Source organism: Oncorhynchus tshawytscha, linkage group LG07 (genome assembly GCF_018296145.1).
Source record: "Oncorhynchus tshawytscha isolate Ot180627B linkage group LG07, Otsh_v2.0, whole genome shotgun sequence".
Taxonomy (NCBI): domain Eukaryota; kingdom Metazoa; phylum Chordata; class Actinopteri; order Salmoniformes; family Salmonidae; genus Oncorhynchus; species Oncorhynchus tshawytscha.
This window is the reverse complement of record NC_056435.1, coordinates 15,323,076-15,350,916: the sequence shown is the minus strand read 5'-3', so window position 1 is coordinate 15,350,916 and position 27,841 is coordinate 15,323,076. Positions and strand designations below refer to the sequence as shown.

Here is a 27,841-nt window from a genome sequence, read left to right as displayed (position 1 = left end):
TCAAAATAAGCTCATTCGACCATAACACTGGCAACAATTCTCACTCAGAAAGCATACATTGTCACCCATAACACACTGACCTAAAAAAACACTAACAACAGGGACCATTACATAAATTATTCACTTTTTTCTTTGAAGTTTGAATGATTTTTCACATAAATAAGTATTTCATGATAGAATAAGAATAACACCTTTTCACTTTAATGACTACTAAAATATATGTAACAAGAATGAATCAGAAATGCAGCTATTTGCTTCAATAGCCTTTTATTTTTTTTCTATATCTTTACATATAGTAATTTTCTTCTACCCCCAAGCCAATAGACTGCTGAACAATTCATAAAAATAGCCACCTCCCTGTACAAAATAGCCCCTCCCTGTACACTGCTCCTACTCTGTGTTTGTTTGTTACCTACACTGACTCGGTACCGGTGCTCCTTGTATATTGCCTCGTTATTGTTACTTTTGATTATTTATTTTAATTTTAGCCTACTTGGTTAAACTTTTTATTTTTCTTGATGTGCACTGTTGGTTAAGGGATAGTAAGTCAGCATTTCACGGTAAAGGCTACACTTGTTGTATTTGGCGCATGTGGCAAATAAAGTTTGATTTGAGCTCTGCTGCGCTGTATCAGCACAATGAACAGCATGCTACAGAAAGGCCGTTTTGGTTATATACAAGATAGATAGATATACAAGATAGATAGGGCAATTCACCTATTACAAATAGTTTTTGTGAATGCAGCCACGCACACAGCTGTCTTACCAAAATAATGCAAACTAAATGCTGAAAGTGATAGCCTAGTTATTCATGCCTGCAACAAAAAAACAGAATAGCAGTTTGGCTTAGAATACAGACACAACTGCGAACAGAACAAAACAATGGTACAAAGTAGTAGGTCTATTAAACAAAATATCAGTTCAATAAAGTTAGTTCACAGTAAATCAAATCAAATTTTATTTGTCACATACACATGGTTAGCAGATGTTAATGCGAGTGTAGCGAAATGCTTGTGCTTCTAGTTCCGACAATGCAGTAATAACGAGCAAGTAATCTAACTAACAATTCCAAAAAAACTACTGTCATACACAGTGTAAGGGGATAAAGAATATGTACATAAGGATATATGAATGAGTGATGGTACAGAGCAGCATAGGCAAGATACAGTAGATGATATCGAGTACAGTATATACATATGAGATAAGTATGTAAACCAAGTGGCATAGTTAAAGTGGCTAGTGATACATGTATTACATAAGGATGCAGTCGATGATATAGAGTACAGTATCAACGTATGCATATGAGATGAACAATGTAGGGTAAGTAACATTATATAAGGTAGCATTGTTTAAAGTGGCTAGTGATATATTTACATCATTTCCCATCAATTCCCATGATTAAAGTGGCTGGAGTAGAGTCAGTGTCATTGACAGTGTGTTGGCAGTAGCCACTCAATGTTAGTGGTGGCTGTTTAACAGTCTGATGGCCTTGAGATAGAAGCTGTTTTTCAGTCTCTCGGTCCCAGCTTTGATGCACCTGTACTGACCTCGCCTTCTGGATGGCAGCGGGGTGAACAGGCAGTGGCTCGGGTGGTTGATGTCCTTGATGATCTTTATGGCCTTCCTGTAGCATCGGGTGGTGTAGGTGTCCTGGAGGGCAGGTAGTTTGCCCCCGGTGATGCGTTGTGCAGACCTCACTACCCTCTGGAGAGCCTTACGGTTGAGGGCGGTGCAGTTGCCATACCAGGCGGTGATACAGCCCGCCAGGATGCTCTCGATTGTGCATCTGTAGAAGTTTGTGAGTGCTTTTGGTGACAAGCCGAATTTCTTCAGCCTCCTGAGGTTGAAGAGGCGCTGCTGCGCCTTCCTCACGATGCTGTCTGTGTGAGTGGACCAATTCAGTTTGTCTGTGATGTGTATGCCGAGGAACTTAAAACTTGCTACCCTCTCCACTACTGTTCCATCGATGTGGATGGGGGTGTTCCCTCTGCTGTTTCCTGAAGTCCACAATCATCTCCTTAGTTTTGTTGACGTTGAGTGTGAGGTTATTTTCCTGACACCACACTCCGAGGGCCCTCACCTCCTCCCTGTAGGCCGTCTCGTCGTTGTTGGTAATCAAGCCTACCACTGTTGTGTCGTCCGCAAACTTGATGATTGAGTTGGAGGCGTGCATGGCCACGCAGTCGTGGGTGAACAGGGAGTACATAAACTAAAGGTGAATGGAGATCCAAATAACCAAAACGCAGCCTACTACGGTGAGATGCATTCATGCACAGCTGTCTTCCCAAATAAATACACCTATACAGGCCCGCTTCAAACATGGAAAATCATGCCCCTAGCTCATGAGTTCAACATAAACACTTTTCCAATACGTAAAGTAACATCTACAGCAACGAAAAAAAATAGTAGAATGTATATTTGTCCATGATGAAACATCCTGATATGTGGTTCCTCCTTTAAAAGTTGTCATACTGCGGTACACCTTGCGTGCTGCTCCGGCATTCTGTGGCACGTCATTCAATTCTCAGCCATTCTTTCTGTTACTGCACGTTATTGCTAGTTTGACCACCAGAGGGCATATTTGAGAAGCATTTGATAGTATTCCGTATTGGCATTACCAGAGAATTTCAAACCTTTCTTGTAATAACATAGTATATGGGATTGATTTTAAGAAATTTGGCCAAATTAATTTGATTCATATTATGGTGTTTCCATTCAGAGAAAGAAGAAAAACGAAACCCTAAGGGTTTCTGTTAGGATGGAATGGAAAATACGGCGCTGTCGGCAGTAGGCTACAGGATTGGAGGATTCTAAATGGTTTGCCTTCATTAGACAACTTTGTTCCAATATTTCTGTAAATCAGTTATATTTATTCCCATGGTAATTCGTTATGGATCCATAACTAAATCAACATCTGCATTTTGAAAGAGTATTTTTGTAAATCTTTATTTTAACGAAATGTGTTTATTTGTTTATTAGGATACTGTGCAGTCCACAATACATACTGTTGTAAACATGGGAAAGTGCCTAATTCCTTACATATGGGAGAGCAGGCCATGTCTGTAATACAGAATGCAGGGCATGCGGGAGGCCAGTATTATTTCAAAGTTTTGATGTCTTCACTATTATTCTACAATGTAGAAAACAAATAAATATCCTGGAATGAGTAGGTGTGTCCAAACTTTTGACTGGTACTTGCTTTTAATTTAATTAATGTTATGGTGTTTCTACTCCATGAAAAATCCTCTGTTTTTCCGTTTGGTAGAACAGAAAATATAGCGCTGTACAACGTGACGCTCATAAATTCAGAGCATTGTCAGTTTGTAAATTCAGACCGTTATTATCTCGGAGCGCACACTGGACGTTCGGGCCGAGGTGTAGGGTTGATTTGAGCGTTCTGGCCTTACAACGGCCATAACGCTGGATAGCTACTGCCAGACACAAATGAGACCACTCTGACCATTTTACTCGCCCTTGCAGAGCTGCTAAGGCAGTGTTTGTGTTAACCAGAGCGTTGGTGACAGTAAATGTGCTGCTGGAAACAATTTAATTACGCGTTTTTTCCTACATTTACTGACACCGGCCATATTCAACGGGTGTTGAGCGCTCGTAAAGTAATTATTCTGCACTCTGGTACACTGACCAGAGTGCTCTGAAATCCGTGTAGATAATAGGCTGGACACATGAAATTTTTAACGTTATTTTCTGATTTAAAAAAAAAACTAGTTAATTGCATCCGCCATGGAGCCCAGTTTCATAATATGACCATATTTCCCAGCTGCTTGCTGTCGTTCGGAAGTAATCGCAAAAAAAACAGACTTTAGTGCATTTTTCAACCTGTCGGCTCCTATTAGTTCTATATTGAGCACCGTGGCACCAACTCGCCTTCCGAACGTCCTATTCCCAGTTTATTGTTGAACGTCACAATGCCTGCTTCGCTATTGATGCGAGCTGATCAAGGGGTCAAAAATGTTGATGCTCTATTTTCCGGCTACCCGGATAAAGCACTAAATACTAAACTAAACACTAAATAATCTTCAGTTAGTGCTAAATACGGCTGCTAGAATCCTGACTAGAACCAAAAAATTTGATCATATTACTCCAGTGCTAGCCTCTCTACACTGGCTTCCTGTCAAAGCAAGGGCTGATTTCAAGGTTTTACTGCTAACCTACAAAGCATTACATGGGCTTGCTCCTACCTATCTCTCTGATTTGGTCCTGCCGTACATACCTACACGTACGCTACGGTCACAAGACGCAGGCCTCCTAATTGTCCCTAGAATTTCTAAGCAAACAGCTGGAGGCAGGGCTTTCTCCTATAGAGCTCCATTTTTATGGAACGGTCTGCCTACCCATGTCAGAGACGCAAACTCGGTCTCAACCTTTAAGTCTTTACTGAAGACTCATCTCTTCAGTGGGTCATATGATTGAGTGTAGTCTGGCCCAGGAGTGGGAAGGTGAACGGAAAGGCTCTGGAGCAACGAACCGCCCTTGCTGTCTCTGCCTGGCCGGTTCCCCTCTTTCCACTGGGATTCTCTGCCTCTAACCCTATTACAGGGGCTGGGTCACTGGCTTACTGGGGCTCTCTCATGCCGTCCCTGGAGGGGGTGCGTCACCTGAGTGGGTTGATTCACTGTTGTGGTCATCCTGTCTGGGTTGGCGCCCCCCTTGGGTTGTGCCGTGGCGGAGATCTTTGTGGGCTATACTCAGCCTTGTCTCAGGATGGTAAGTTGGTGGTTGAAGATATCCCTCTAGTGGTGTGGGGGCTGTGCTTTGGCAAAGTGGGTGGGGTTATATCCTTCCTGTTTGGCCCTGTCCGGGGTGACCTCGGATGGGGCCACAGTGTCTCCTGACCCCTCCTGTCTCAGCCTCCAGTATTTATGCTGCAGTAGTTTATGTGTCGGGGGCTGGGGTCAGTTTGTTATATCTGGAGTACTTCTCCTGTCCTATTCGGTGTCCTGTGTGAATCTAAGTGTGCGTTCTCTAATTCTCTCCTTCTCTCTTTCTTTCTCTCGGAGGACCTGAGCCCTAGGACCTGAGCTCCAGGACTACCTGACATGGACTCCTTGCTGTCCCCAGTCCACCTGGCCATGCTGCTGTTCCAGTTTCAACTGACCTGAGCCCTAGGACCATGCCCCAGGACTACCTGACATGATGACTCCTTGCTGTCCCCAGTCCACCTGGCCATGCTGCTGCTCCAGTTTCAACTTCCACCTGACTGTGCTGCTGCTCCAGTTTCAACTGTTCTGCCTTATTATTATTCGACCATGCTGGTCATTTATGAACATTTGAACATCTTGGCCATGTTCTGTTATAATCTCCACCCGGCACAGCCAGAAGAGGACTGGCCACCCCACATAGCCTGGTTCCTCTCTAGGTTTCTTCCTAGGTTTTGGCCTTTCTAGGGAGTTTTTCCTAGCCACCGTGCTTCTACACCTGCATTGCTTGCTGTTTGGGGTTTTAGGCTGGGTTTCTGTACAGCACTTTGAGATATCAGCTGATGTACGAGGAACAGGCCGTGGAAGCTTTATTGCTGGCAAAAGTGGCCATAATGAATTAAACTGTTCTGTGTTCTTTTCTCCATCTCTGTCTGTCTTGTTGTACATGGAACCTGTCTCTCATGCATTAATTTAAAAAAACTTAAGATGTCAGCTGCTAATTTTCAGATTTACACCACATGAACACAGCCATTTTCACTGGACTATCTGTTGCGCTGTTGCTGCCAAGTCATGATTTCCATGGTGGTGAGACACATAGCCCTCTATATTTAAATGTTTCAGGTACACTCCGATAGGAGTCTGCGTCACATACAGTATCTTCTATTGACATTATCTTCTATTGTTTGTCCTCATGTGTCTGTTTTTCAGTATAAAGTACTCTGTAGCCACTTAGTGTGGACACCAGGTGAGACCACACACACACAATAAGTCTCTCTTCTTCACTTCATCCCTCTCCCCCTTCTCCCTAAATCCTCTAGGTTATATCAGCTGTTTTGGTGAACCCCTCCCGCATCTGAACTGGCTGACACTGAGGGCACAGCATGATCATTTGTGAGATGTCACTTGGTCAGGTCAACAGGAACTATTATTAAAGAGATGTTTTACATTGAAATACAGACAGAGATGTAGTAGTCCCAGAGTTAATGATCCAAGGTCAGTTTTGTATTTCACCTCCTGATTATGATGACTGACTGTGTTAGAATTTTAAAAAACAAGGCTTAATCATGCTCTCTCTCTCTACATATGTCACTCGTCTGCAGGTATGTTTGGATGTGAGAGAGGAAAGCCAGCCGTGTCATCGCCACCTCACCCGCTCTTATGATAACCATCGGGCCAACAGGGGGCCCAAGGCTGGTTAGGAGACACCGCAATTGTGATGAACTGAGAGAATATTAGGGTAGCACTGTAATTCATGAATCATATGCTGTCTGCCACTGTTCTTACATCCTTTCCCTTTCTGTCTTCTACACCTCTCTCCCCACCTCAGAGCAGGAGTGGTAAACACTGTTGACGTGTATAATTGTAATACATACATGCAGACTTGCAGATATGCAAGCAGACAGTATTTAAACTACATACAATATGCCCTCAAGTTTAACTGAAGTATTATCAGAAACCTGTTTCATCGTTTTCTCAGCCTCTCATTTAGTTGAAACCGGTCAAACTGAAGACCTTTGGACATTTCGCACAGGAACAATCTTCCCGCTGTTTTGGAGTTGCATTTATTCGGTCCGTAAACTAAATACAACTTCATCAGTGTTAACTAGAATACTAATGCATTAATTCTATTGATGTAAGACATTATTCTGGGGAGCACTACATTATTTAGTCTTCTGGATTTAGTCTTCTGCAACAAGTTATGACGGAAGAGAACCTGCATGTATCTAACTACAGTTGACAAATAAATGGCCTACCAAATGTCAGATATTATAAGCAGAAATGTATCTAAATTAGGGATAAATGTAGCCTAAGCCAGTAGAGTACAAGGTCCAGTACAGAGCATCGGTGAAAGAAATTATTATGGGGGAACTGCTCAGCTAGCCTACATTCTGAAGTGATTTGTTTGACAATTAGATGAAAACATCAACACCCATGAGTTCCGAAACTAAGCCTACTCAGACCGTGAAAAACAACTGTAAACGGGATAAGATGTTTACATGCCACAGTATCCTGTCTAAAAATCAGCATATCCCAAGCATTTTATCCGGGTTTCTCATAACCGGGATTCAAGGTTTTTCGGGTTATTGTAAACGGGATATGATGTTTATATGTGTCAAAACAGAATACTTGAGTATCCCGAATAACAATGGGATATTGGAGTGCATGTAAACGTGGTCAGTGATGTGCATGGGCATATTTTGGGGAGGTTGAGATGCAGCTCTTCCTCAGAGTAGAATCAACTGGACTTGTACTGTTAGTGTCGTGACCCCATACAGTTGATTGCAATCCACAATCCACAAAAGCCAAGGCTAGCTTTTTCAAGCAGAAATTTGCTTCCTGCAACACTAACTCAAAAAAGTTCTGGGACACTGTAAAGTCCATGGAGAATAAGAACACCTCCTCCCAGCTGCCCACTGCACTGAAGATAGGAAACACTGTCACCACTGATAAATCCACCATAATTGAGAATTTCAATAAGCATTTTTCTACGGCTGGCCATGCTTTCCACCTGGCTACTCCTACCCCGGTCAACAGCACTGCAACCCCAACAGCAACTCGCCCAAGCCTTCCCCATTTCTCCTTCTCCCAAATCCATTCAGCTGATGTTCTGAAAGAGCTGCAAAATCTGGACCCCTACAAATCAGCCGGGCTAGACAATCTGGACCCTTTCTTTCTAAAATTATCTGCCGAAATTGTTGCCACCCCTATTACTAGCCTGTTCAACCTCTCTTTCGTGTCATCTGAGATTCCCAAAGATTGGAAAGTAGCTGTGGTCATCCCCCTCTTCAAAGGGGGGGACACTCTTGACCCAAACTGCTACAGACCTATATCTATCCTACCGTGCCTTTCTAAGGTCTTCAAAGCCAAGTCAACAAACAGATTACCGACCATTTCGAATCTCACCATACCTTCTCTGCTATGCAATCTGGTTTCAGAGCTGGTCATGGGTGCACCTCAGCCACGCTCAAGGTCCTAAACGATATCTTAACCGCCATCGATAAGAAACATTACTGTGCAGCCGTATTCATTGATCTGGCCAAGGCTTTCGACTCTGTCAATCACCACATCCTCATCGGCAGACTCGACAGCCTTGGTTTCTCAAATGATTGCCTCGCCTGGTTCACCAACTACTTCTCTGATAGAGTTCAGTGTGTCAAATCGGAGGGTCTGCTGTCCGGACCTCTGGCAGTCTCTATGGGGGTGCCACAGGGTTCAATTCTTGGACCGACTCTCTTCTCTGTATACATCAATGAGGTCGCTCTTGCTGCTGGTGAGTCTCTGATCCACCTCTACGCAGACGACACCATTCTGTATACTTCCGGCCCTTCTTTGGACACTGTGTTAACAACCCTCCAGGCAAGCTTCAATGCCATACAAACCTTCCGTGGCCTCCAATTGCTCTTAAATACAAGTAAAACTAAATGCATGCTCTTCAACCGATCGCTACCTGCACCTAACCGCCTGTCCAACATCACTACTCTGGACGGCTCTGACTTAGAATACGTGGACAACTACAAATACTTAGGTGTCTGGTTAGACTGTAAACTCTCCTTCCAGACCCATATCAAACATCTCCTATCCAAAGTTAAATCTAGAATTGGCTTCCTATTTCGCAACAAAGCATCCTTCACTCATGCTGCCAAACATACCCTTGTAAAACTGACCATCCTACCAATCCTCGACTTTGGCGATGTCATTTACAAAATAGCCTCCAATACCCTACTCAACAAATTGGATGCAGTCTATCACAGTGAAATCCGTTTTGTCACCAAAGCCCCATATACTACCCACCATTGCGACCTGTACGCTCTCGTTGGCTGGCCCTCGCTTCATACTCGTCGCCAAACCCACTGGCTCCATGTCATCTACAAGACCCTGCTAGGTAAAGTCCCCCCTTATCTCAGCTCGCTGGTCACCATAGCATCTCCCACCTGTAGCACACGCTCCAGCAGGTATACCTCTCTAGTCACCCCCAAAACCAATTCTTTCTTTGACCGCCTCTCCTTCCAGTTCTCTGCTGCCAATGACTGGAACGAACTACAAAAATCTCTGAAACTGGAAACACTTATCTCCCTCACTAGCTTTAAGCACCAACTGTCAGAGCAGCTCACAGATTACTGTACCTGTACATAGCCCACCTATAATTTAGCCCAAACAACTACCTCTTTCCCAACTGTATTTAATTTGAATTTATTTATTTATTTTGCTCCTTTGCACCCCATTATTTTTATTTCTACTTTGCACATTCTTCCATTGCAAAACTACCATTCCAGTGTTTTACTTGCTATATTGTATTTACTTTGCCACCATGGCCTTTTTTGCCTTTACCTCCCTTCTCACCTCATTTGCTCACATTGTATATAGACTTGTTTACACTGTATTATTGACTGTATGTTTGTTTTACTCCATGTGTAACTGTGTCGTTGTATCTGTCGAACTGCTTTGCTTTATCTTGGCCAGGTCGCAATTGTAAATGAGAACTTGTTCTCAACTTGCCTACCTGGTTAAATAAAGGTAAAATAAAAAATTAAATAAATAAAAAATCCACCACACCATATGCATGAATGCCTCCGGCAGTGTATGTCTGTCTCAAACATGTATATAGCGAGAACACATCTGACTTCATGTACAGTATCAGCACAGGTTTTTAAAATGACATTTTTTTTGTTGCACTTGTAATAAAAAGGGCAACCTTCATAAAAAAAAATATATATAATTTTTAAACAAGCATTTTGTTTTCTTTGTTTTCAACGAGAAATACCAGGATGTAATGCAGAGATGGAGAAATTAAGCGACGTCGCCGTGATATTTTAACAACCATTTAATTTTGCCATTGATCTTAAATATTCTATGGAATATTAATTGTGTAGCTCCACTGTGTAACCCACCGTAGATCAGGTGAAACGAGCAATGTTAACTTTGCTGCACATTATGCACATGACAAAAGGCTACATACAACCACATGACATGCTAATAATATCCGAAATAGCTCATTATAAAACACAGCAAAACAATTGGGACCTTATTTGGGGATGAACATCTGTTGAAACAACACAGGAAACCATTTCAGGTTGTTTATTAGTAAAGGAGTCATTCATGTTTTCTGGTACATCTTTTACATATGACTCAACACTATACACGACAGCAACTGAAATGACTGCAACACTTAACAAAGAGCTGCAGTTAGTTTTGGAATGGGTATCAAGGAATAAGTTAGTACTAAATATTATTAAAACTATTGTATTTGGGACAAATCATTCACTAAACCCTAAACCTCAACTACGTCTCGTAATGAATAATGTGGAAATTGAGCAAGATGAGGTGACTAAACTGCTTGGAATAACCCTGGTTGGTAAACTGTCATGGTCAAAACATATAGATATAACAGTAGCTAAGATGGGGAGAAGTCTGTCCATAATAATGCGCTTATCTGCCTTAACAACACTATCAACAAGGCAAGTCCTACAGGCCCTGGTATTGTTGCACCTAGACTACTGTTCAGTAGTGTGGTCAGGTGATATATGTGGTGCTGTAGGGATGTTATGTGATGTACTGTTTTATCTTTAGCTCATTCATTACAAACAGTTCACTGTTGTATCTTTTGTTTTATATGTAATATGGGTGCTTTGGTGTGTTTGGACCCCAGGAAGAGTAGCTGCTGCCTTGGGTTAGGTTGAAAAGCTGTGAGGTTGAGCATCCCACTGCTACACGTTTAGATGACTGTTGGGAATATACTAGTAGACAGGCAGTGGTTTTGGTTGGACATTTGGAAGCTTACTGATAAGAGTGGTTTGAAGGAGTTGGAGGTTGGCCCTTCTGTGGTGATAGGGGATGATCCTCCATGGTTACTCCCAGATCCTGTTGTTGATCTAACCTTGGTAGAGAAAAGGGACGTTTGGTCACAAGTCAGGGATAGAGGGAAACTGGTTAACAGTTACATTGTCAGAAGTTTTTCACAGATGGATCCAAGTACTCAGAATGTGGGCGCACAGTAGCAGGCGTTTATGTTCCTGAATTTGATGTGCAGATATGTAGAAGACTAACAGATGAACTGTCAGTATACTCAGTTAAACTATTGGCGATAATAGTTGCCTTCCAGTGGGTGGAGGAAGTGCAACCTTTTAGAATTATAGTATGCTCAGATTTGCTGTATGTATTGAATAGTTTATCATCTGGTAAATCGAATAGGAGTGACCTACTATTGGAGGTATTCATGTTATTATGGAGAATTGAGAGAATTGGTGTAGTAGTGAGATTCTGCTGGGACCCAGCACATTTGGGTGTGGAAGGAATTAAATTGTAGACCAGTTAGCCAAAAGAGCTTTAAAACGAGATATAATTGATATTAATGTTCCACTGGGTAGAGGTGAGGCCAAACATAAGATGTGTGGCAGAAGAGATGGGACTCTGAGAATAAGTATTTACAGTGCATTCGGAAAGTATTCAGACCCCTTCCCTTTTTCCACATTTTTTTAAAAGTTATTGCCTTACTATAAAATGTATTAAATAAAAAAATGTCCTCATCAATTGACACAATATCCCATAATGACAAAGCGAAAACAGGTTTTTAGAAATGTTTGCTAATTTGTTCAAAATAAAAACCAGATACCTTACACCCTCTAGTGGTGTGGGGGCTGTGCTTTGGCAAAGTGGGTGGGTTATATCCTGCCTGTTTTGCCCTGTCCGGTGGTATCATCAGATGGGGCCACAGTGTCTCCTGACCCCTCCTGTCTCAGGCTCCAGTATTTATGCTGCAGTAGTTTATGTGTCGGGGGGCTAGGGTCAGTCTGTTATACCTGGAGTATTTCTCCTGTCTTATCTGGTGTCCTGTGTGAATTTAAGTATGCTCTCTAATTCTGTCTTTCTTTCTTTCTCTCTCTCGGAGGAGCTGAGCCCTAGGACCATGCCCCAGGACTACCGGACGTGCTACCTGTCCCAGACCTGCTGTTTTCAACTCTCTAGAGACAGCAGGAGCGGTAGAGATACTTTCAATGGTCGGCTATGAAAAGCCAACTGACATTTACTCCTGATGTGCTGACCTGTTGCACCCTCGACAACTACTGTGATTATTATTATTATTTGACCATGCTGGTCCTTTATGAACATTTGAACATCTTGGCCATGTTCTGTTATAATCTCCACCCGGCACAGCCAGAAGAGGACTGGCCATCCCTCATAACCTGGTTTCTTCCTAGGTTTTGGCCTTTCTAGGGAGTTGTTCATATCCACCGTGCTTCTACACCTGCATTGCTTGCTGTTTGGGGTTTTAGGCTGGATTTCTGTTCAGCACTTTGAGATATCAGCTGATGTAAGAAGGGCTATATAAATACATTTGATTTGATTATTTACAAGTATTCAGACACTTTGCTATGAGACTCGAAATTGAGCTCAGGTGCATACTGTTTTTATTGATCATCCTTGAGATGTTTCTACATCTTGATTTGTGTCCACCTATGGTAAATTCAATTGATTGGACATGGGCTCCTGAGTGGCACAGCGGTCTAAGTTACTGCATTTCAGTGCTAGAGGCATCACAACAGACACCCTGGTTTGAATCTAGGCTGTATCACAACCGGTGGTGATTGGGAGTCCCATAGGGCGGCGCACAATTGGCCCAGTGTCGTCTGGGTTTGGACAGTGTGTAGGCCGTCATTTGACCTTAATTGACTTGCCTAGTTAAATAAAGGTAAAATAAAAAACTATTGGTGACTCCTTGCTGTCCCCAGTCCACAGCAAGTGTGTTGTTATATTTTTGTAAGTATGTTGAAGAGAGGGTTGGTATGAAGTGTAGGGTCATTCAGGTTGGACGGGTTGGGAAAGGATTTTGTGGATGGGGGAGGGGTCTATTAGAAGTTATGTGTGGTCATTCACGTTATAAACCGTGAATGACCACACACTCCAGCACAGTAGGTGGCGGCATACACCTTTAACGTTGGTTTGCGGACCACCATTAAATCATAGAAGAAGAATAAGCACTCGCGAGATCTGGATGTGTGGTACAAGGCTAGTTGTGAACGGGATGCAACTTTGTTACGCCGGGTACAGCAGCTTTCAATATTCGGTTTATGCACGTGCACTTTACAATCAAATATTAAAGCATGTCGAGGTAGCGATCAGGCACAACGGACGACTTAACGACACATTTGGAAGTGGCAGTTGAGTTGCCTGCTAATCTACATTACATAGCTTTATTGAGAACTGTCAAGCTAGGTAGCTACTTGTCTGTCACACTTGACACGAGAGACTGGAAGAGTGGCTCCGTCGCCAGGTACATCCTATTCTTTTGCACTCAGTTGTAACCATGTGGCCCTGCATAACAATATGTAGGCCGCTTCTATTGAAATTAAGAAGCAGGTATGCTTTCTCAAAGGACACTCGGCAAACGTTAGTGTCACCAAGCAAACTGATCTTCAGACCCAGTGCATCATGTACAGGGGTGGGGAAGAAATGGACTCGACCAACAGGATACGACACGGGGTTGAAGACCTACAACAGCCTCACCAAACAGAAAGAACCACTGATATTGGCGCAGGAAGGAATTGCTACTTGGTATGGAAAACATGGGATTTCATATAGCTACTGCTGCTGACCGGGTATTGACGGTAGTAACTATTTGTACTGTTACTGCAGGTATAGCTGTGGACCCACTGTCTACGACCATGCTCACCTGGGGCATGCATGGTAACCCACTCTCAAAGTATATTTTCAATGATACAAAATGAAATGTCATACGTTGATTTTTGCTGTACTGAAACGGCTGAACTTTAATCTCTCATAGTTCCTATGTCAGATTTGACATCATCCAGAGGGTTCTATCCAGGGTCTTTGGCATCAATGTCATTCATGTCATGGTCATCACTGACATCGATGATAAAATCATTAGGAGAGCTTTGGAGGTAGGCATATTATCCAATGCAGCCCTTATAATTGAGATGCTGTTGTGCTGATGATATTGATGTAATTTTTGTACTTTGATTATATTTTTGATGTCATTGCAGAAAAGCGTATCTCCAACAGTCCTGGCCAGAATGTACGAGGAGGAATTTAAAAATGACATGTTAGCCCTGAAGGTGTGTGAGTATGTAATGTTTGCTGGGTGGAAGAAATTTGAGCTTTTGTTAGCTGTGCATATATAGTACTTACCCTGCATAGATTAATTACTGCACATATATTTTGATATGTTGGCAAAGATATGCATGTTTATTTATATTTTTCAAGGTTCTTCCTCCTGCTGTGTACTTGAGGGTCACTGAGAATATACCTCAAATCGTGGCTTTCATTGAGGGCATCATCAGAAATGAACACGCCTATGCCACAAAACAAGGTATGTCTATATGTAAAAGTCGTTGTTGATACATTCTCGTTGTTACTTTCTCAAGCCAAGATCAGTTTGCAAATAGTTGCAGGATCTGAATTCCGGGTGTTCATTCTGCTGCAGGGGACGTGTATTTCGATATCGGGTCCATCGGGGACCGTTACGGCAAGCTTATGGGTGCTGGAGATGCAACTGGTGAGCCTGGTACGTGTTTACATCACTTCATTGTGACATGTTTTTGTCATACTTTAAAAAAAAATATTTCACCTTTTATTTAACCAGGTAGGCCAGTTGAGAACAAGCTCTCATTTACAACTGCAACCTGGCCAAGATAAAGCAAAGCAGTTCGACAAAAAATAACAGAGTTACACATGGGATAAACAAAAGTACATTCAATAACTATAGAAAAATCTATATATAGTGTGTGCAAATGGAGTAAGGAGGTAAGGCAATAAATAGGCCATAGTAGTGAAGTAATTACAATTTAGCAAATTATCACTGGAGTGATAGATGTGCAGATGATGATATGCAAGTAGAAATGGATGGGCTATTTACAGATGGGCTGTGTACAGCTGCAGCGATCTGTGAGCTGCTCAGATAGCTGATGCTTAAAGTGAGTGAGGGAGATATGTCTCCAACTTCAGCGTTTTTTTGTGTGTTTTTTTTGCAATTCGTTCCAGTCATTGGCAGCAGAGAACTGGAAGGAAAGGCAGCCAAAGAGGCATTGAGTCTGGAAGGAGAGTTTACAGTCTAGCCAGACACCTAGGTATTTGTATTTGTCCAACGCTGCTTCGATGGTGGCTGTTGTCGTTGTGTTGCTGTCACGAGCCCAGGGAGGAGCGAGGAGAGGGACGGAAGCTATACTGTTACACTGGCAATACTAAAGTGCCTATAAGAACATCTAATAGTCAAAGGTTAATGAAATACAAATGGTATAGAGGGAAATAGTCCTATAATTCCTATTAATAACTACAACCTAAAACTTCTTACCTGGGAATATTGAAGAGGAACCACCAGCTTTCATATGTTCTCATGTTCTGAGCAAGGAACTGAAACATTAGCTTTCTTACATAGCACATATTGCACTTTTACTTCTCCAACACTTTGTTTTTGCATTATATAAACCAAATTGAACATGTTTCATTATTTACTTGAGGCTAAATTGATTTTATTGATGTATTATATTAAGTTAAAATAAGTGTTCATTCAGTATTGTTTGTAATTGTCATTATTACAAATAAATAAATAAAAATTGACCGATTTAATCGGTATCTGCTTTTTTGGCCCCCCAATAATCGGTATCGGCATTGAAAAATCTTAATCGGTGACCTCTAGTCTAGAGTGTTTCCCCTTTTGAAGAGGGGGATGACCGCGGCAGCTTTCCAATCTTTAGGAACCTCGGGCGATACGAAAGAGAGGTTGAACAGACCAGTAATAGGGGTTGCAACAATGGCGGCGGATAATTTTAGAAAGAGAGGGTCCAGATTGTCTAGCCCAGCTGATATGTGTACGGGTCCAGGTTTTGAAGCACTTTCAGAACATCTGCTATCTGGATTTGGGTGAAGGAGAAGCTGGGGAGGCTTGGGCAAGTTGCTGCAGGGGGTGCGGAGCTGTTGCCTGCGGTTGGGGTAGCCAGAAGGAAAGCATGGCCAGCCGCAGAGAGATGATTATTATGGATTTATCGGTGGTGACAGTGTTTCCTAGCCTCCTTGATAATTTGAGTGAGTTTGAGGGCATCTATCTTAGATTGTACTTCCTTTGTGTTTGGAAGACTACAGTATGCTTTTTCAAAACCATAGGCAAGGAAATGATTGACTAACTGATACATGTTTTGGGTAGGAACTAAGCTTTAACATACTGTTTCCTAGGGGACAGAGAGAAACGGGACAGCCGAGATTTTGCCCTGTGGAAGGCTTCCAAGCCGCAGGAGCCCTCCTGGGAGTCTCCCTGGGGCAAGGGAAGACCCGGCTGGCACATCGAATGCTCCACCATTGCCAGGTGCCAACGTCATTTTTACCAACCCTTGGTTATTGAAGAATAACCCTATATTCATCATTTAGGACTAACATAGTACCAGATCTGCTTGTGCTGTCTTGCCAATGAAAATGACCACTGGAGTTGGCAAGATGACACAAACATATCTGGAATCAGGCTATTTTAGGTCATCATCATCATGTATTTGCTTTTGTTTTCAACTTATTCTCTGTCACATCAAGAAATATTTGCCTACCTACAATGGCTTCTGTTAATCTGATAAAATATGCATTTTATTATCACCATGTAATTTATATGTTGGGCGTTCACTGTATGTAGTTAAATAATCCCCCTGATGTCTGTATCTTTGGGCCGAAAGTATATGGGAATGCATATAGATCAGTTTCTGAAGATTTACTTTCACCTTTCTGGTCTCCAGCTCTGTGTTTGGAAGTCAGCTGGACATTCACTCTGGGGGCATCGATTTGGCCTTCCCTCACCACGAGAATGAGATCGCCCAGTGTGAGGCCTACCACCAGTCTGGCCAGTGGGGGAACTACTTCCTGCACTCAGGTAGGACTCCACAGTCTTGTGACACGTAGGTCGTATTCAGTAGGGCATACCATAGCAAACGAAAAGGATTGTTTCTTATTGTACATGTCCAAGTCGGTATTATTTAGTTTGAAAGATAATAAACATGACTGTGATGTCCACTTACATGGATTATGCTTTACTTACGTCCTCCATGGCTAATGTTGGAGAATGGCAAAAGGAGATGATTCATATCTGCATTTCTACTTTGACTTTATTTTCTTATGCAGGACATTTACATCTTAAAGGAAGTGCTGAGAAAATGTCAAAGTCCTTGAATAATTATATAACGATAAAGGTAAAGTGTTGATCTACAGTACATTACTACTTTTAAATAAATAAACATTATTAAATGGTTTCAGGCTTGCACTATAGAAAAGGTCATTTGTTTTATAACAAGTCTTCGTTCTTCCGAATAGAGGTAATATGTACTTCATGTGTATTCGTCTCTCTCACTTGTAGGATTTCCTAGAATCTTACTCCGCCAATGAATTCCGAATGTTCTGCCTTTTGACCAAATACAGATCAGGTGTGAACCCTTTTTGGTTGTTTTTATGATGGTAAACTGGTTTTCATTTTACTCAAGTGATGTTGAGCTCTGAGGTCTTTTTTTTTCTTTTTTTTCACAGCAATCGACTACAGTGACGCCAGCTTGAACGAAGCTCGGAGCTCCCTGGCAACCATTACTGCCTTCACCCATGATGCCCAGGCCTACATGAGGGGCCAGCTGCAGTGCCAGGCTGTGGAGGAGGGGGCATTATGGGAAAGGTAGGGCCTACATCTCCTTTCTGCTATTGTACTTTATATGTAGTGTAGTACAGCATTGAATATACACACACACACACAAATTCATTCTAGTGCAGGAACATCACATCAGGAGAGTCACATGCATTCTCAGTTCATTGAGACATTACTGCCATTTTAGTTTCTGATGACGCCTTTGTCAGGGTGATACATTTACTGGCATATTTTACACAAGGTGGGTCACTTATCTATGTTTAACTGTCATAGGTCAGGTTGAACAGTTAATTTTCCTACCACATCCCATGTCCTTCAGAAGGTAAGCAGATAAACCTTCACCAATTCCTTGGCGTCTGTGTTTTCAAGGTTAGCTGAAACTAAAGCAAACGTTGTCAGAGCACTGGCAGATGACTTTGATACGCCAAGGGTCGTTAATGCCATCATGAGCCTTGTTTACCATGGGAACCGCCATCTTCAGCCCATCACTAAGGTAACCTGTCAAGATGAGAACCATGACAAATGTGGCGTACCACTCTGAGGAACAGTTTCAGGCAAAGAAAATCAATGTCTCAGCATGTCAACACACAACTAACCTGAATAAGATGTAACATAATCACAAGTCATACCTTCACACATTGCATTGAATTGTTACAAAGATGACACAATTTCTAATGTAGATTTTCCTGTGTTTCATAAGGGGATGGCTTGTACTGTATGATGAATGGTTCACTGTTACTTGTTGTACCTTGTCTGAGTAGCCTGACAGATCACCAAGGAGCCCAGCTGTGTTTGGGGCCTTCCTCGCCTACATCAGGGAAGTCTTTGAGGTCCTGGGGGTCGACCTGTTGGACAGAAAGGTCAGAGATTAAAGTTCATAATAACACATAGTTGACTGACATTATGACAGCACAATAGGAGTGTATCTCCTCAAATACTCAGCGCACCACTAAGACCAGGGTTCAATCCGATCGAGCTTGGCACCTTTTAAAGCAATGTTCCCTCGTTCGCGAAGACCGTATTCACAGTAAATGCAGCATGTCGGCTCAATCAGAAATAGAATTTAAATATCAAGACGCACTATTATACGGATCTACCACTGATTGGATTGAATCCCGGCCTTATTCCAATGCAACATATGATTGTGTGTCTGCACCATTTTAATGGTAAATGTCCATAAACGATTGCCAACATCTCTTTGATATAAATGCCAGCAGTACTGATAGTATGGGGTAGTATGTTGTCTTTTTGTTGCAAGTTACCTTTTTTCTGTGGTTAAAATGGCACCTATTATGGGCCTAAAATCAGGTTAATTATAACCATTTTATGTAACATTTGACATTTTAGTAATTTAGCAGACACTTACGTAAGTGCATACATTTTTCTACTGGTCCGCCGTGGGAATCGAATCCACAAACCTGAGCCACACAGGACCATAAGGGACCATAACCCTAACTGGTTTACTTGTTCCATATCTCACCTCTCTTCATCTTCAGGAGGCTCATTCTGTTGATTCTTCGGGGACCCTAGAGAACGTGGTGGAGCAGTTGGCTCGTTTCCGTAGCGATGTGCGGGCCTTCGCTTTGTCCGTGCAAGACACGCCCCCTGGAGAGCCCGCCCATGCCAGTCCAAGTCCATGCTCAGAAAAGTTACCCCTCCTCAAGGCCTGCGACACCCTGCGGAAAGACCTTGCATCTATGGGAGTGCACATAAGGGTTAGTGCGTGTGTATGTCAGTGGGGGCTCCTCAAAGGAGGAAGGGGAAGACGATCCTACTCAGTGAGTTTCATAAAAATAGTGAAACATTAAGAAAGTTATCCTTTTTAGATAAATCTATACTAAATATTTTCACACCAAATAACTGATTAAAACATCTTTTTTTAAATGAAGGTCTACAGTAGCCTCAACAGCACTTTCTCAGGTAGTGTAGCCAGAGAACAGCTAGTTTCCATCCTCTGGGTTTATTGACTTCAATGCAAAACCTAGGAGGTTCATGGTTCTCACCCCCTTCCATATAACGGCATGCAGAGGACGTCCTCCAACATATCAGAGCTCTTGCAACATTAACTGACACGTTATCCGACCAATCAAAAGTGTGGACATTTACAAGCTAAAATGAACGAGAGAAACTGTGCAAATTACTTGTGCTAATTTTGTTAGCATTTTGTTAATAGACGCCCAATGGACTTTTTGTATTTTTAGTGCCCCCTTGTATACTAAACTGGTAATAGCGTAAATCCCGGAATGGCAGAATAGCAGTATAAAATCTGGATAACACCCAAGCTTATTGTAGCGTGTTTACTAACGCGTTACTTCTAGTAGCTATGTTGACTGAAATGAGCTAATATGGTGATAATTGTAGGCTGTGTGTAGTGGTTAGCGGGTATGTTATGAAAGTTTATCTCGGAGAGGTTTTTTCACTGGGTCACAGACAGCTGTTGTGCACTAAGGTCCACAAGCGAAGAGAAAAGGTGAGATGCGAGAAGGAATTATACATCGAGCAAGGTGATGATGCTGTTTGTATGTGGCTGCTATGAAAGTGAACTGTGTGTGCGGGTGATCAGGAGTGTATTCCTTCTGCCAATTCTGTTGCAAAACTTTTCTTAAACGTAAGTAAACAGGATGGACCGACCTGCAATAGAAACTCTTGTTTTGGTTGTAAAACGGAACAAATGTTTGGTCTAATGAGTACACCCTAGATCCGCTAGATGCAGGTAAGAGTGTGCAAGTCGGTATTGAATGTCACTGCCACCTTTCTCTCAACCGCCTGTGCACCTATGTTAATACGTTATAAACTTACATATGTAGGTTAGGTTGTTGCAACCTCATGATGGGTATAGGGCAAATTCAAGTATCATGTAGTAGCCTAAACCTATCGATGTTACATTGAGCTGGGTGAATGGAATATGAATGACATGAGTAAAGAAAGTTTTGGAAGCACTGGATGACCTCTCATTCAGCATTTCATTGTCAGATTTCCTTTAGGCAAGTAATATTTGAATGGAGAAAAAAAAATCACATTTAACACTAAATATTTTTCCCCAAAAGTAAAACCATAGGCTAAAACTAATCCAAGAATTTGAACACTTTATGCCATCTAGTGTCTAAAAATACATCCTGCATAGCTATGTACTGATATTGCAAAATAAACCATACTGTTATAACTTGCTTGAAAGACTTGAGTGTTTGTAGTATGAAGAGGTTTAACTGGGTGACATTCCTTCATTATGACTCAAGTTGTTCTTTTTTTTCTGGATTCAGGACAGAGGCCCCAACTCCACGTGGGAGATTTCGCAGAAGAGGCCAGCTGGCCAGGACAAGAAATAATAGAACAGAATTGCAAATAGAATGAGCTTAGATTGAGTTTTGTATGCCCTGGTTTGGATGAAGATTGAGGACTACCACAAAGACTGGGAGACATGGAATTGTGGGTTGGAGCTGCTATGATGTTGTTGACTGTTTCCTCAAGACTTTGGAAGGATTGGTATAATGGAATTTGTCATAGGGCAGGTTGGACTATATCACTGGCATTGGAAATGATACTATCGCATAGTTATAAATGGGATTGTCATAAAATTATACTTAGGTTTGCAATAAAGTGTTGATAGAATTGTATATAGAATATTGTTATTGTAAAATATTTTTCACCTTAAGCTACTTGATTCAAAGTCAAATGAATTTCAGGGGAATGACTTATCAAATATGTAAATCTTTTGAAATCAGAATTGTCAAATTATTCCTGTGCAAAATGGCATTTAAATTATTACACACTAAAACAAAATATAAATACAACATGTAAAGTCTTGGTCCCATGTTTCATGAGCTGAAATAGAAAATGAAAGACATTTTCCACATGCATAGAAAGCTTATTTTCTCAAATTTCACCTTTGCCAAGATAATCCATCCACCAGACGGGTGTGACATATTAAGAAGTTGATTAAACAGCATGGTCATTACACAGGTGCACCTTGTGCTGGGGACAAAAGGCCACTTTAAAAGGTGCTGTTTTGTCACCCAAAACAATGCCACAGATGTCTCAAGTTGAGGGAGCATGTTATTGCCATGCTGACTGCAGGAATATCCACCAGAGCTGTTGCCAGATCATTTAATGTTAAATTTTCTACGATAAGCTGCCTCCAACGTTGTCCAGTGAATTTTGCCTGCTATTTTTGTTCAGTGTTTGTCTTTCTGTTGTTACATTATACTAATTGCTACTGATTTCATCGACACACACACATTAGAGGGGGTGGAAATATAGAAGTAAAAAGATGCCAACCTTTGTGATTTCTCAAGTTTATTAATTGTTATCAAATAAAGGTCACAAGACAAATATAGCACAACAAATACAATAGCTACACCCATGCGAATATAAAGGGAAAACCCTCTGGGCTGGTGTAGTACATTTACATTTTCCAATCAAATCTCAGTTATTTGATTGATGTTCCTGCATGCTCGTTGGCCAGATACTGCTTTAAAACTTCCAGCAGTCGTTCGCACAAGTTTCCCCTGTCGTCATTTTCTGAGTGAACTCTGATCATTGAGCAAGCTGTTTCACAATTTCATTGATATATCCGTTCATGTAGAAACGAGTCATATGCCTTTTATTCTGCGGTGGATGCTAAATGGGTAGAAGTTGACGCACGATTGGTGTGGTAAATCCTATGCATTCTTTCGCTTTAGACCTACACATGTTCTATGCATGTCAAAACCGAAGGCCACCTGACAGACTGGAACAGTAGGGAATCTTAATTGCTTTGACAATTTTATCAAATACGTTTTTAATGAAAGTCAATTGCACTTTTGAGATCGTGTCGCCTGTTCGGGTGTCTAGGCGGAGAATGAAAAGAACCATGCCTGAAATGAAAAGGGCGAGGAGGCCCGACGTGAAACTGGTTATATTGGGGGACATGAACGTTGGCAAGACCTCTCTGTTACACAGGTACATGGATAAAAAGTTCAATGATACCATTAGTACCGTCGGCGGTGCGTTCTACTTAAAGCAGTGGGGACCCTACAACATATCGCTTTGGGACACCGCAGGTAGGTATTTTATATGATTTATTTTATTTCCAGTACTAGTATAGCACATGGGGAAAGTGCAGTGTCAATTTCTACTTTTATTTTTGCATTTTTAAGTGCACAGAGACTAATTGCAACTAATTAGGCTATACCCATCAAGCGTCATTTGTTGACAGACGCAAGCATCAATATTTATTTTCCAAATTCACAGTAGGGTTTCAAGAAAAATAAAAATATATATTTTTTGGGGGGCGGATTTGTTTACAGTGAGGAAAGAATGGGTGGAGGTAGTGCTTGTCACAGTAGTTAGGCCTACTTTACATACAGAGCTAAACTGAAGATAAGAGGTTATCTTGAGTGACTGGATTTTTCCATTCAATACAGCAACCAGTAGCTTTTGTGTGTGTGTGGAATACCCACAGCATAATACAAATGGGTATATATGGTAAAAGTTTCTGTCTGCTCATGTATTGTGTAGCGACCGTGCATTCATAAACGCATATAAGGGAAAGGGGGATACTTAGTCAGTTGTACAACTGGATGCCTTCAATTGAAATGTGTCTGTGAAATGTGGGGGGCTGCCTTAATTGACATCCACGTCTTCGGTGCCCGGGAACAGTGGTTTAACTACCTTGCTCAGTGGCAGATTTAAAAATACTTCATATTGACTCCCGCAAGAGATGAGTTTCATGGCGCAGTTGTTAGCGTGCAAGTCTTTAACCCAGAAGGTTGAGGTTTCGCAGACTACCTTGGACAAGCTCACTCCCTTCTTGATTCATTACACTCTGTAACCATCTAAACATGCTTAATGTTTCACTACTAGGTCGGGAGCAGTTCCACGGGCTCGGCTCCATGTACTGCCGGGGCGCGTCCGCTGTCATCCTTACCTACGACGTGACCAACTGGCAGAGCCTGGCCGAGCTGGAGGAGCGCTTCCTGTCTCTCACCGACACAGCCAATCACGACTGCATCTACGCCGTGGTGGGCAACAAGGCTGACATTACTGACCCCCCCAATGTGGAAGAAGACTATGAGGGGGGTTTCACCATTCACACACCGCACTATGCCTGCCACCTCATACCTCCAGCCTCCTCTACTACGGTCTCCCCCGTGGCCAACCGAGAGGTTCGAAAGGAAGACGCCGTGGCGCTCTACCAGCGTATCCTCCGGTACAAGGCGCTGGATGAGCGTTTGAGCCCGCCTGCAGAGAGGATGTGCTTTGAGACGAGCGCCAAGACGGGTGCCAACGTGGACGAGTTGTTTGAGACGCTGTTCGAAATGGTGCTGCCGTCCATCCTGAGGATGAGGTCGGAGAGCGAGGCCTCACCCACCATAGACCTGGAGGACTATGGGCCGTTGTCCAGCAAGCAAACCAAGGGGGGCTGCTGCTGAACGGAGTAGGGTGAAGTAGCCCCAAGGTGCTGATCTTGGGTCTATTTTGCATTTTCCCCACAAATGGGTAAGGTTAGGATTGTGGGAGGGGAAGCTGATCCTAGATCTGTACATTGGGGAACGTTTACCCCAGAGCCTGCTGAAGGCGACAAGGAAGAAGTCTTGGGGAGAATCTCAATTGAATACTCCTCGCCTCTTCTCGCCTAGTATTCTTCTCATAACCCATTGAATGAGAAAGCCAGAGGTCCCTTCCCTCTGACCAGCTCCTCCAATAGGTTTTGAGATGGAGAGAGGATGCGAGGAGTATGCAATTGAGAATCTTCCCAGGTTTTAGGGGTTGGTTTTCACAGACGTACACGTACGTACACCCACATTGTTTCTACTTTAATACAGAGGGATTACTCATCAAGTGAGCTCAACTGAGCTGGGCCGGATTACCGAACAGGCACTGGGCATGTGCCCTGTGCCCCTAACCCATGTTTTTGTTGCATATGATACCAAAATGTGTAGAATTGTAGGAAATTAGGTTTAAAACTGCAAAATTATCTTAACCTCATGGCAAAATGTGAACAAAATGAGATGCGCTATAAAATACCAACAAAACAAATCTGCCCAATGGCGAAAGTGTGGAATTGTAGGAAATTGGCTTTAAAACTATTTGTCAAAATTTGCTCTTAGCCTCATGACAGAATGCGTAGAATAGCATTAGAAAACTTCACGTTTTTCTCTCTGCACCATGGCATAATGTGCTAATTCTCTAATTAAGTCCAGTAGTCTGTCACTGCTGTTCAGATTTCATTTTATGGTTTCACACTAAAAAGGAAATGTCACTTTTTTAATGTTTTTTTTAGTCAATTCTGATCTTGGGGAATTTTTGGACTGAGTTGCACAAAAATGTCACTTGTCTGAGCTGTTTGTCTGTGATAGAAAAATGCAGTTTCACTTGATTTTTGTGGCATTTGCCATTTCAGACACCTTTTTATTTCTTTATCTTTGTTTACCATCTGCCTAAATTAAAGCCATTCTACCTCCAATAATAGTTATTGAATTTCAGCTTTCTGTGAATAACATGTTTTTTTACATTTTAAAGTCACCATGTTGTTATTGAACATATGTTGTAAAATGCTACCACAAGGGTGTAGTGTAGGGACTGTTTTTAGAGAGCTCCTATTGAATGATGGAGGACTAAGAATATGGCCAAAGAACCAAAATATCCTCTTTACCCCAAAGACATTATGTTGCCACCTTGACTAAGAAATTGAACAGAATTGATGTACTGGTGAGTCCCTGATGAGATTTCAAACAACTGTGCTTCATTTTAAACAACATTGTCACACATCCACTACTAAATGTTCTTCGAACATTTTGATTATCTGGGAATTTAGAACATAAACATCTCAATATGTTCAGAATCCCAACTAGGGCTGAGTGACTTGTTATTGTGGCCACTTTACTCACCTGTCACCTTTGCCTTTGGAACAAGTGTTCTAGTAAGCGGTTTACATGCCTGAGTGTCTGTCTAGAACTGTGCCGTGCATATGATGGTGTTTGTTTGTTTGTCTTGAGTTGATTAAACTAAGCTCCCTACCTGACAATCTGGGATGGACTGGGACCAGAAATGTTCTATATATGAACTCAGCAAAAAAAGAAATGTCCCTTTTTCAGGACCCTGTCTTTAAAAGTTCATTTGTAAAAATCCAAGTACCTTCACATATCTTCATTGTAAAGGGTTTAATCACTGTTTCCCATGCTTGTTCAATGAACCATAAACAATTAATGAACATATGCACACGTGGAACGTTTGTTAAAACACAAACAGCTTACAGACGGTAGGCAATTAACGTCACAGTTATGAAAACTTAGGTCACTAAAGAGGCCTTTCTACTGACTCTGAAAAACACTTTGCGTTTATCGTCGAAGGAATGAGCCTTACACCGAGGCCTGTACTCTGGAGCGGGATCGAGGTGGAGGGTCCGTCGTGGTCTGGGGCGGTGTGTCACAGCATCATCGGACTGAGCTTGTCATTGCAGGCAATCTCAACGCTGTGCATTACAGGGAAGACTTCCTCATCCCTCATGTGGTACCCTTCCTGCAGACACATCCTGACATGACCCTCCAGCATGACAATGCCATACTGCTCGTTCTGTGCGTGATTTCCTGACTGGAATGTCAGTGTTCTGCCATGGCCAGCGAAGAGCCTGGATCTAAATCCCATTGAGCACGTCTGGGACCTGTTGGATCAGTGGGTGAGGGATTGGGCCATTCCCCCCAGAAATGTCCAGGAACTTGCAGGTGCCTTGGTGGAAGAGCGGGGTAACATCGCACAGCAAAAACTGGAAAATCTGGTGCAGTCCATGAGGAGGAGATGCACTGCAGTACTTAATGCAGCTGGTAGCCACACCAGATACTGACTGTTACTTTTGATTTTGAACCCCCCCTTTGTTTAGGGACACATTATTCCATTTCTGTTAGTCACATGTCTGTGGAACTTCTTCAGTTTATGTCTTAGTTGTTGAATCTTATGTTCATACAAATATTTATACATGTTCAGTTCGCTGAAAATGAACGCAGTTGACAGTGAGAGGACGTTTTTTCCCCCGCTAAGTTTAGAAAACTCCAGTTCCCCCAAAAAACGAAGTGCAGCACAAAGAATCTGTTCCGTACTGACAGCATGTCCACGATGTGTCATATGAATGATATGAAGGCTGAGAATATTGTTCAGATGAATGATCGATTGTGCAGAAAAATGGATACGCTCAAACAGATAATCATCAGGGAATGGTAAAACATGCAAGCGGAGTCTGATCACCCTCTTCCCGACTGATATTTATGCAGAGTATTTGTGCTTCTATATCAACTGGCTCTTCAAGAAAAGGACACGCCATGTCTGACACCACCTTCAGTCTGCAGGCTTCAGATAAAGAGAAACTCGGGGTTAGTTGAAAACCTGCCAGCGAGCAGGTTAGCTTAACAGAGTATGTTGCCATAGTGACTGACTCGGAGTTAAGCTGAACTGGCTTTGTGAAACCGACAACTCAAGTCAACTGAGTTTTCACCGAATCCGCTTTCTGAAACGGGGCCCAGGTCATCTGATAAAGCAACATCACTCTCCTTATTGGTCAATAGCCCTTACACAGCCTGGAGGTGTGTTTTGGGTCATTATCCTGTTGAAAAAGAAATTATAGTCCCACTAAGCGCAAACCAGATGGGATGGCGTAACCAGCATGGCTACCACAGCATTCTGCAGCGATAAGTGTGCCTCGAATTCTAAATAAATCACAGACCGTGTCACCAGCAAAGCACCCCCACACCATCACACCTCCTCCTCCATGCTTCAGTGGGAACCACACATGCAGAGATCCTCCGTTCACCTACTCTGCGTCTCACAAAGACACGGCGGTAGGAAACAAAAATCTCAAATTTGGACTCATCAGACCAAATGACAGATTTCCACTGGTCTATTGTCCATTGTGTCTGGTTCTTGGCCCAAGCAAGTCTGTTCTTCATATTGGTGTCCTTTAGTAGGTGTCTCTTTGCAGCAATTCGACCATGAAGTCCTGATTCATGCAGTCTCCTCTGAACAGTTGATGTTGAGATGTGTCTGTTACTTGAACTCTGTGAAGCATTTATTTTGGGATGGAATCTGAGGTGGTG

At 42.3% G+C, this 27,841-nt stretch overlaps 2 protein-coding genes across 3 annotated transcripts; both read left to right on the top strand.

The window, feature by feature from the left end:
- The first annotated feature begins 12,985 nt into the window (after positions 1 to 12,985).
- On the top strand, positions 12,986 to 21,386 carry cars2 (cysteinyl-tRNA synthetase 2, mitochondrial). 2 transcript variants are annotated; one of them, XM_024399530.2, is made up of 15 exons: positions 12,986 to 13,708; positions 13,790 to 13,840; positions 13,938 to 14,055; positions 14,158 to 14,229; positions 14,378 to 14,483; positions 14,598 to 14,669; positions 16,343 to 16,472; positions 16,888 to 17,021; positions 17,270 to 17,337; positions 17,502 to 17,568; positions 17,669 to 17,807; positions 18,147 to 18,270; positions 18,539 to 18,637; positions 19,274 to 19,492; positions 21,038 to 21,386. In XM_024399530.2, exons 1-15 carry the CDS (start codon positions 13,461 to 13,463, stop codon positions 21,101 to 21,103), a joined length of 1,713 nt encoding a protein of 570 aa, XP_024255298.1. In that variant the 5' UTR covers positions 12,986 to 13,460; the 3' UTR covers positions 21,104 to 21,386. The 2 variants fall into 2 exon arrangements, with proteins under 2 accessions (XP_024255298.1, XP_024255297.1); XM_024399529.2 differs by having other exon boundaries at positions 12,989 to 13,708; positions 14,598 to 14,678.
- Positions 21,387 to 22,254: 868 nt separating this feature from the next.
- LOC112220192 (ras-related protein Rab-20-like) lies at positions 22,255 to 25,862 on the top strand. The gene is made up of 2 exons (XM_024381886.2): positions 22,255 to 22,816; positions 23,619 to 25,862. The coding sequence occupies exons 1-2, from the start codon at positions 22,558 to 22,560 to the stop codon at positions 24,185 to 24,187; spliced, it is 828 nt and encodes a 275-aa protein (XP_024237654.1). The 5' UTR covers positions 22,255 to 22,557; the 3' UTR covers positions 24,188 to 25,862.
- Positions 25,863 to 27,841: the final 1,979 nt, after the last annotated feature.

Excerpts from the sequence above, each read along its gene's own strand:
- LOC112220192 (XM_024381886.2), top strand. The coding sequence starts at position 22,558 with ATGAAAGTCAATTGCACTTTTGAGATCGTGTCGCCTGTTCGGGTGTCT. Across the intron at positions 22,817-23,618 it reads ATCGCTTTGGGACACCGCAG|GTCGGGAGCAGTTCCACGGG; the intron begins GTAGGTATTTTA and ends TTTCACTACTAG.
- cars2 (XM_024399529.2), top strand. The coding sequence starts at position 13,461 with ATGTGGCCCTGCATAACAATATGTAGGCCGCTTCTATTGAAATTAAGA. Across the intron at positions 14,056-14,157 it reads TCATTAGGAGAGCTTTGGAG|AAAAGCGTATCTCCAACAGT; the intron begins GTAGGCATATTA and ends ATGTCATTGCAG. Across the intron at positions 17,338-17,501 it reads ATAATTATATAACGATAAAG|GATTTCCTAGAATCTTACTC; the intron begins GTAAAGTGTTGA and ends TCTCACTTGTAG.